Here is a 10197-nt window from a genome sequence, read left to right as displayed (position 1 = left end):
GCACTCCCAGCCTTTGGTTCTTGGTAGTTCCAACAAATGGGGCACTTAGAAGTGAAGGTGTTTCTCACAGCTACAGAATTTATGACCAGACAGGGACAGCGTTAACTGATCCCAGCAAATGGTTCCTTCCTTTTTCTTAATCCCTCGCTGCTAATTTTAGCCTCCTCTCCACCCCGCCAGGAATACCATCCAGATCTTAGTCCAGGTAGATCTGACGTCAAGAGATGGCTTTCGTAGATTTGACGTGTAAACACTCATTTCCATTCCAGTGGGGAAGGGCTGGGGCTCCGCTCAGCCGGAGAGGAAAGAACTGCACTCAGCGCTCGCCACCACCCAGCCTCTCCTCGAGTCCCTCCACTCTTCTCCCAGAGCAACCGGGGCGAGAGGTGGTCCTGAGCCCGAGTGTGGAAAGAGCGAATCTTTCTGGCTTTTCTCCTGTCTGGCTTCTTCCCCCCCTTCTGCTTCCTACTTCTGTGCCAGCGAGCGTGTGAGCCATGCAGCGAGGAGCCTGGACTCTGCAGTGCACTGCTTTCGCTCTCTTTTGCGCTTGGTGTGCATTGGACAGTGTAAAAGCGAAGAGGCAGTTTGTGAACGAATGGGCAGCGGAGATCCCCGGGGGACCAGAGGCAGCCTCGGCCATAGCCGAAGAGCTGGGCTATGACCTTTTGGGTCAGGTAAGAGTTTGCACTTTCAAGAAACTTTCTGGGGCCCCAGGGGACCGGCGGGACTGAAGCGCGATCTCCCAAGAGTGAGCCCCAGGTTGCATTCTCCTCAGCCCCGTGGCAAAGAACAGGGAGCTTCTTCGGCTCTCGCCCCTGCGGGCTCGGAGCGAAAACGCTTGCATTCTTTATTGTTTGGGCTGGGCGCAGCCAGGCTGAACGCAGCCGCTGCAGCTGGGTAGAGCTTATTCTTGCTGTTGTTCGCTCTGGAATTGAAATCCGTTCCCGCACGGTTTGAAGAAAAAATCCCTCCACACTTATTCACCGAACTTGAGATGCACGCAAGCTCTTCCCAGCAAAGCGCCCCCGGGAGAGGCAGTGCGCTCTCTCCCCTGGGACTCAGCCAGTCTGCGTCAGGAGCCGGCTGTTTCCTTCCTTTCAATATGGCAGCATCAGACCCACGTCCTGTTGCAAGGGGCTAAATAGGCTTGGAGATGTCCGCGGAAGCCTTTGGGGGCGCGTCTGGGGCGTTGGGAGAGCGCCAGTGGCCGGGACTAGCGATCCAGAAGTTGGGGGTCGCTGGGGGGGGCCTGGGGAGCTGGCGGGAGAGAAGATGGGTAAAAGATATGGACCAACTGTTCACGCCGGGGGAATTCACCGAAAACTTGGAAAGTCCGAGCTTCACAACTTTGCTTGGTCAGCACTCCCACCCCCACCCAAAGGGGGTCAAACTTCAAAACTGACTGTGGGGAAAGGATTTATTTATTTCTTGTCCCACAGCCAAATGCATAATAGCTTCCCTGGGGTTTTCAGCTTGTGAGGGAAATTTGCCTCCAAGTGAGGACTGGGTTAATAGACAGCTGCGGGCGGGGTAAGCGTGGGGGGGGGCAGGGGCAGGGGGACGGGATGGGCTGGTTAGCTGCGTAATTCAGGGGAGAAAACCAGGGGATGTGAGTTCTAATCTAAGTGTCCCTTGGCTTAGAATCAAGCCCGCACCTCTTGCCTTGGGAGTTGAGCGGAGGAGGAGGGAGTTGTAAACATTTTGGCGCGTTTTTTTCTGGAGGTGGTGGTAGAGCTGTGGCTGAAGTCACAGATGAGTAATCTGCGTGGGCATAGGCTCGCCATAGAGCGAATCCACTGGGGAATACGCCTTCCCTTTGCCAGAAGCTTCATTCTCCAACTTTATGAGCCAAGCTGTCTTCGAAATGCCCAGTAGAAACGTCAGTACACAGATCGCCTTCTCCGTGTCCCAGCAGCAGACCAAGACTTTCGCTTTTGTTCACACCTTATTCTGTGCCAGGCTCCGTGTTAGGGGCTGAGGACTAGGAGGAAAAGACTTTCAAAAAGTCAAGCATCTAGAAGAGACTGGTTTAGAAACAAATGGTTGTAGTGGCATGTAATTGGTGTAGTAATAGCTGTACCCAGAGTCTCCATATTTGTGGATTGAAGTTGGAAGGGAATTGGGGAGGGGTGAAAGAGGACAGCACAAAGGAGGAAACAGGTGCACTGTGTTTAGGAAGAAGCCAAAGTTTGATAGGAAAGCATGATGAGATTGGAGAGGTACTCCAGACATCGAAAATCGCTGGTGGGAAACAGGGAGATACTAAGAAAGCTGCTTAGTAGTAATTTGGAAACTGCAAGGAATTGTATTTGAGAGAGTGAGTGTGTATTGAGTGGAATCGTACTGGTGTGTATTGGGGCATCAGGGAGATCCTGTGTGTCCTATGAGGATGGGGAGCAGACTAGGGGTTTAATACTATAACCATTGGACAGCTAAATAACACTGGTAACTGTGGAAGGAGATTGTGGGAGAGAGCGAAAGATAACCCCTCTTCCTTTTCTCACCTATTAGCCCCAGGCATACATCCAAACCTGGACCATTCGTTATCGGAATTGCCTTTCAAATTCATAAATACCAAAACTAAAAAACAATAAATCAGAATTCTTGGTAGGATCCTCAAGGAAGGGATGGCATAGTCACAAGCTTTAAAAAATAGTAGGAAAAACTATATTTACACATGATTTGCATATGCTATATTTTCTGTAGCCATTTCTAGTCAAAGTGACATTATTAACAAATGTTTAAAAAATAACAGTTCTTTGTGAAAAACTAATACTGCTTTCCTGGTTCTGCTTATTTCTCCCTCTGTTTATACTAAGTTAGCTGAGCTCCTTAAGGCCTCAGGATTGGGGGGTGAGCAAAACCAGTTTAATAGCAGATATAGAGCTAAGCATTGGCGATCTTTCCTATAGCTACTGTTTTTCCTCCCCAACTCAGTCTAGAACTTATAACAGATTTACTCCCTGAAGTTTAGGATTTGAGCAGGGCCTAAGGATCTCTATTTAATAATTCTCTAGGTGATACCCTGGCTGGTGTGGCTCAGCTGGTTGGAGCATCCTCCCATATAACAAAAGCTTATGGGTTTGATTCCTGGTCAGGACACATACCTGGGTTTCAGGTTCCACCCCCAATCAGAGCAACCAATTGATGTGTTTTCTCTCTCTCTCTCTCTCTCTCTCTCTCTCTCTCTCTCTCTCTTTCTCTCTCCCTCCCTCCCTTCCACCTCTCTAAAATCAATAAGCATATATTTGGGTGAGGATTTAAAAAAATCATCTAGGTGATGAGAACCACCAAATTAAAGAATACAATTCTTCTGAAATAACCCATTGTCAATTATTTGTCTCTTAATTTAAAAAGAAATACAGGGTATCTAGAGAATTTGGTAGCTTCAAATTAACTACTCTTTTGAATAAAGGGACATAGCTTAAAAGAATAATGAACATAGTTCTAAATGGACCAAAGGTGTTGATGTCACCCAGGGGAGTTTACACCTGCCCTAAATGTGGTATGTTGGCTTTCCCCTCAAAGCTGTAAACTAGTGGAAAGTCTAATGGTCACTACTAGTAGCTTGTAACAATTATCACTGTGGAGTCAATGGTTATATTTGATAACAACAACAAATTGTTGCAAGTGAATGTGGCACTGACCATATATAGTATACAAAGGTTTGGCTTGCTTTCTACAGATTATTGTTCTCCGAAAGAATGAATTTGATAAAATGGGTTTTTAAAAAAGAAATGTCTACCCAAATACACAATATTGTCTCACAGAAAAACAAATGGAGTTCCTTTGAAATGTGTGAAACAGAAGCACCATCAGCCCCCAAGTATAGTGGGAGCCCAAGTGATAACTTCATGAGGTTCATCTCACTCAACACACTAACCAGAGAGGGATGGCTTCTATCAGTATCTTCTTCATGACAAAAAGAGTTAACTTCATGTACAAGGAATGGGCTTAATAAAAGCTGTCTCTAATTTAGCTTGGTTTCAATCGACTCCATATATTTATTTTGGAAAGTGGATTTTATTTTTAATTTCTTTTATTTTATAGATTGGATCACTCGAAAATCATTACTTATTCAGACATAAAAACCATCCCCGGAGGTCTCGAAGGAGTGCCCTTCATATCACTAAGAGATTATCTGATGATGATCGTGTAAGTGTTGTGCATTTGTCTTCAAACCAACCTGACTTATCTGCTCTCTATATGATTGCCCACAAGAGCAAAAGCACTTTGCAAATGTGATTCTTCTTTATTATGATCACAATTATTCATCTGTAGTGTTTCTTGTTATTTCCACAGGGTTGTGGAAATTATACATAATAACTGGATTGAATTGAATTGGTTGAATTATCTAAATTACACACACACACACACACACACACACACACACACACACACACACACGCTCACAAATCCAGTCTAAAGGCATGAAAGTAAATATTGAAAATAAAGTGGCAGCACTAATTAAAATGTTTGACAATACAATCAATCAACAACCTTTTATGTTATGCCTATTATGTACCAAGCACTTCAATATCTCATGTGGGGATGCCAAAGAAATATATGAACCTTGCTTTTAATAACATTTCACTGTAATTGAAAATGACATTCTGCCATTTCTATTTAGTTTGGTTGTACAGGAAACTAGTATTTATGAGGAAGCTTTAAATCCATGTCTCATAAGTAAATGTTTTCCTAAGTATTATATTGTTTGATCCAAAACATGTTATCTCTTTTTAGCCTCGTTTGAATACATATTCAATGATTAGGCAACAGCAGGAAATGTCTAGAATGAATATAGGTAAATAACATGGGGATAATTTGAATGTATGTATAATATAACTATTGATTTTTGAAGTCTGTTTTAAGGTCAGCAAACATTATTAATAGAAATGGTGACTATATTGGGAGTATTGGCAGTTTGCATACACAATGTTGCCTTTTCTTGAAAACTTGCATACTGATGGAAATTTATCCTGGCTAGGCTAATATCTATACACATGATTTCTGTTGCCTAGGACAATCTAGAGACTTACAGAAGTTTTGTGAGAGACAGAACACAAACTTTCAACTTCCTAGAAAGAAATGTATAAGTGAGAGAAAGGTGATAGAACTGTTGAAAGTAAATGGAATTCATAAACCCTGTGAAATAATTTACTTTTTCATTTGTTCTGCAACGAATAGAATTTTAAAAAGAGAATAAGACAGCCTTGGCCAGATAGTTCAGTTGGTTGGAGGGTCATCCCATGTGCCAAAGGGTTGTGGGTTCAATTCTCCATCAGGGCACATGCCTAGATTTCTGTTCAATCTCCAGTCAGAGCATGTACAGGAGGGAGGAGCCTCTCTCTCTCTCTCTCTCTCTCTCTCTCTCTCTCCTACCCCTTCTTCTCTCTTTAAAAGAAAATCAATAGCAGCATATCCTTGGGTGAGGATTAAAAATTTTTAAGAAAATAATAAGACAGATTATGAGGGTAGGGAATAATTGGATCTGAGTCACTACTGTTCCAATGTAAAATGCAACCATACCCTGACAAAGAGTGCTCTCTCACTCTCTCTCTCTCTCTCTCTCTCTCTCCTACCCCTTCTTCTCTCTTTAAAAGAAAATCAATAGCAGCATATCCTTGGGTGAGGATTAAAAATTTTTAAGAAAATAATAAGACAGATTATGAGGGTAGGGAATAATTGGATCTGAGTCACTACTGTTCCAATGTAAAATGCAACCATACCCTGACAAAGAGTGCTCTCTCAGGACCACAGGCAGTGAAACACAGCTCAGACACACCCATTGCTGGCTTTTATTGGCATTAATGGCTAGAAGTGGGAGATCAAATCAGAGCCCGGAACACTACTTTAAAAGTTTCTTGTCTAGTGAAGACTTTCCTTCACCATCCCCAAACAGACAGCTTATTATCTGTGGACTCTGGGAAGAAGGACAACTTTCAGGACTCTGGCTAAGCTTAGTCCTTGGGCAAAACAAGAGAGAGACTTCCTTGTTTATTAAAGGCATGCCTGGCAGCAATGTACAAGGAAATCAAACTGACCTCCCTTCTCATCTTCATAGGAGAAAACTGGACAGAGTGGAGCATCCCTAGCTGTTGTTATTATTTAAAATGATCTCACTAAAATGAACAGATGCACCAGTTCCATTCTTTAGATATTTCCTTAATAGTTGATTTGGGGGAGAAATCTCAAGGAGCAATGAAGAAGAGCTAAGAATGTACTCTCTAACATCACTTCATAAGAAAGAAGTCTCTATGATCCTATAAAATTATCTCCAGAATAATTTAATTGTAGGAAAAATCCTAGAACCCATAGAAGCTTGAGTGGATGGGTGGACTAAGTGATCTTTAATGCTCTTTCCTATCAAAAGGATTATTTACAAAATTAAGTGCATAATACCTATTATACACCTAATAGTAAGACCACCATTTTATTCTGTTCTACTTGGTTTGCTCCTTTAGAGATTAATAAGGGATCTGCAGTCAGTGACACTGATCACAACAGTTTCCAACAATTGAATGTCAGAGTGCCTCTTTTTATATTCCATTTTTAAAAAATTGCTTTTGTCATTTTATTGCCTTTTTTTGATGGGGAATGATATCCTTTCAAATTAGCCCTCTGAAATGCAGCAACCCTCTATCTTTATGACTGTTGATGAAATCTCCAACTATAAGTTACTCTCTTCCTCAAAAATTAGTTCTTATTCCCTAGCAGCCAGCTTTCAAAGACTGACTCAGAGGCAGGCAGTATATTCCAAGCATTGGGTATTTTAAGCCAAACAATTAAGCTTGAAAATACAGGCACTTTAAAAAAAATAAATTATAGTGACTAATTTCTAGCTCTCAAGTCCCTCCAATATTTATAATTGGCTTGAAGTATATTTTCTAATTGCAAATTCAGTCTTAGTGGATAGTTTTATCCTTCAGTTGCAAATTATATTTTAGTTTTTAGTTTTAGATGACTCATAAGTATCCTCACATTAACAATATCCCAACACACCCTGGACTGTCATCATGTTTACAACAGAGGCTATGCTTTGGGTAGGAAACAGTCTTGTTGCTCAGCAAAATAAGAGCAGGATATTATCTCCTAATGAATATCTCCACAAGGCAGCCCCTCTCCCTCTCAGGACCTCAAGTGTAATAGGATTATGCCATAAATGTGGGGCAGGTAATTTTTGTACTGTCAGATCTCTTTGCATAATACATGAGACTAAATTAATGGTAAGTGTGCATGGTCAACAGTGCTCATTCATCACCCTGGATCTGTTTCTTATATTAAATACTCTTAAGTAGGAGGTTGAAGCACAGGGGAGCCAGATTTGCAAAGACATGTCTTGTGTAACATTGCTATTTCTACCTTTTGTGTGTAATGGAAGAGAAATTAAGCTGTAAGAGCATCATAAAAACAGTCTCTGGGATCTCTTAGCCTGTTGACTCATTCCATGAACAAATTTTCACCTACAGAGTCCTGGAACCTCAATATAAAAATGGGTATTATGGTCCATTTGCTGATGAAAGCAGGCTGAACTTTTACTTCCACTGTAATCACAGTGTAAATAATTTGAGGCAATCATCACTTTACTGACGCCTTCTCCTCCCCCTAAAGGTTCACTTTACTGTAATAGAGGAAATGTTCATCTCCCCAGTGGGCAAATCCTTCTCACTGAGCTGCCAGTTTGATCTGCAGTTAAACATAAACATTATGGAGCTGCCTAAACTCTGATGGGAAGGGTATTAGGCCTAGTTAGAGGAAAGATGATTACACAGAGGTTGCTATTTGACTGTTGATTTTTTTTGCTATAAAACTCCTTGTAGGTTATATGGGCTGAACAACAGTATGGAAAGGAGAGAAGTAAACGTTCAGTTCTGAGAGACTCAGCAGTAAATCTCTTCAATGATCCGATGTGGAAGCAGCAGTGGTACTTGGTAAGTACCTGCAGGACTGTGTGGGACCCTCGTTTATTTTGTTACATCTGCACAATAGATTTGTTTTAATGATGGGAGAATTCAGCAAGGGCTATGTTACTTGGAGATCAGGGCTAATGGGACCTTCCATGATCTGGATCTTATGTTTTACTAGGTGAGAGTGTCTGAAACACAGATCTTCAGCTTCTATGGTTGTGGGGGTTATCTTCATGTCTTCTTAAGCTTACCTGGAGTAATGCAGAAGAACCATGTCTTGCAAGTTAGGGGTTCCAAAACAGTATTAATGCAAAAAAACAACAACACATTTCGTTAAAGTTACTCTTGAGAACCATCACTCAAAGAATACAGTAAACATGATTCTGTATATAAACCTCTGAGTGACAATTCTTATGTGCTTACAGGTAAGAATTTCTGAACAAGGCAAGGAATACAAGGAAAGACAAAAGATATCTATTTGCAGATGTCCAGTTTTGCAAACCATTCTACCTTTAAGATAGTTACCAAATCCTTATTGGTATGTGGGCATTGCTAGCCTACAAAGTGTTCTCCCTTCTGTTTTACTATAAAGCCTCCAGAGTAGTAATATATGCTAAGAATTTTATAAAAGATAAATTTTTATGATGGTCATAAGCTAAGGCTTAGACATCCTTGTTGCATAATGGATCGCAAAGGGGATCGATTCCTTTTGACTCTCTCTTAACCTAAGCATCACTTGCTCGTTGAAAAAGAGTCTCATTAGCTAACATCTGTGCATTTACTATGTGCCAAATACTATTCTATACTATTTGACGTGAAAGAACTCACTTAATTCTTACAATAACATTATGTTGTAGATATAGCAATTCTGCCCATTTAAAAGATGAAGAAGCAGAGACACTGGCAAGTTGAATAACTTGCCAAAGTCACCTGGTTACTAGTGGCTCATAATTCAGAGCTCCAGAGGCCCTACTCTTAACAACCACATTCTATGGTTGTTCTTGTGACTGACTTAGAGGCCTTCTTCCCCGGCTTTAGCCAACCATATGCCTGTAGTTCCAACCTCCTTTAACTCAGCTTCATGTTGGTTAGTAAGGTCTTCCCCAACCTCTTTCTGAGGCGTATCAGCAGTCCGTTCATTGACACTTTTGATTGTTATTTATAAATGTCTTATTGACCCCTTTACCATAAACCTGGCACACTTCTAATGTACTTCTCTCAAATGCACGGGGATGTGCTCAGGTCTGTGTTCCCTTGCTGTTCAGCTCTTCTCTCCTATAGTCCCACACATTTCTGAAATGCTATTTGCAAAAGAAAACCCCAAATTCCCTCCCACGGATACTTACTCCCTAAATCACTAATATTTGCAAGTAGACAATTAAATTGCAAGTCCTGGTGAGACCACAGCATCCTGGTCATTCTCAGTTCTGTTTTTTCCTTTCAAAAAAGTTATAAAGACCATTCACAAATGACTGTGAACAAGACAATATAAAGTAGGTTTGTTGTGGCAATAGAAGCTTAGGATTTGGGGGAGATAGAAACATGGGCTATCAGATAAAGCTTAGGTAGAGGAAAGGCTGGAACACGTCATTATAAATGAAAGTTAGGGACAAAGGTCTTCTCCAAAGCCATGTAGCTCAAAGAGAAGGGCACAGGGTGATTCATTCTTTGGAGTGCTTTTCCATTGAAACAACTGGGAAGAGCAGCACTCTGATGATTCACCGGGCCCTACCCTCAACTTTGTTTTTTATTTCACCTAATTGCCTTCTTCTAAAGAGGAGAGTGACCTCAGGGAAAACAAAGATGGGTCTCTGGACTGTGGCTTCACTTCTCATTTTGTAGCAAGCAAATGATGCCTTTACCAATGCTTCTTTGTGTTTCTTTACCAGCAAGATACTAGGATGACTGCATCCCTGCCCAAGCTGGATCTCCATGTGATACCTGTTTGGCAAAAAGGCATCACTGGCAAAGGAGTTGTTATCACTGTACTGGATGATGGCTTGGAGTGGAATCACACAGACATCTATGCCAATTATGTGAGTCTGGGAGCTGTCCACAGAGACAGTTAGGACTTTCCTTCCCTCAAGCAGGAAGCTGCTCAGATGTTGGCCCAGGGAATGATGGGCCAAGGTTTTGCCATTTCCTTCACCTCCCTGGCAGCCCATATGAATTTACTGTATCAGGGGACATCGAAAGAATTTAAGGACTATACAAAGTCATATGTACTGGGGGTGGGAAAAGGCACCTACACCAAGTAAATTATGAAAAGTCATTCAGACTCCATGCCATT

At 41.7% G+C, this 10197-nt stretch overlaps 1 protein-coding gene across 1 annotated transcript in view; it reads left to right on the top strand.

Moving 5' to 3' along the window:
• Positions 1-263: 263 nt before the first annotated feature.
• The window catches only part of PCSK1 (proprotein convertase subtilisin/kexin type 1), a 40505-nt gene continuing 30571 nt past the window's right edge, over positions 264-10197 (top strand). Inside the window, exons 1-4 of the mRNA XM_005871523.2 lie at positions 264-674; positions 4051-4155; positions 7821-7931; positions 9797-9943. Of these exons, the coding sequence (XP_005871585.1) occupies positions 495-674; positions 4051-4155; positions 7821-7931; positions 9797-9943 (543 nt within the window). The 5' untranslated portion in view covers positions 264-494. The remainder of the gene's footprint in view (positions 675-4050; positions 4156-7820; positions 7932-9796; positions 9944-10197) is intronic.

This window comes from Myotis brandtii, unplaced genomic scaffold (assembly GCF_000412655.1).
Source record: "Myotis brandtii unplaced genomic scaffold, ASM41265v1 scaffold344, whole genome shotgun sequence".
Taxonomy (NCBI): Eukaryota; Metazoa; Chordata; class Mammalia; order Chiroptera; family Vespertilionidae; genus Myotis; species Myotis brandtii.
This window is presented reverse-complemented; position numbering and strand designations above follow the sequence as displayed.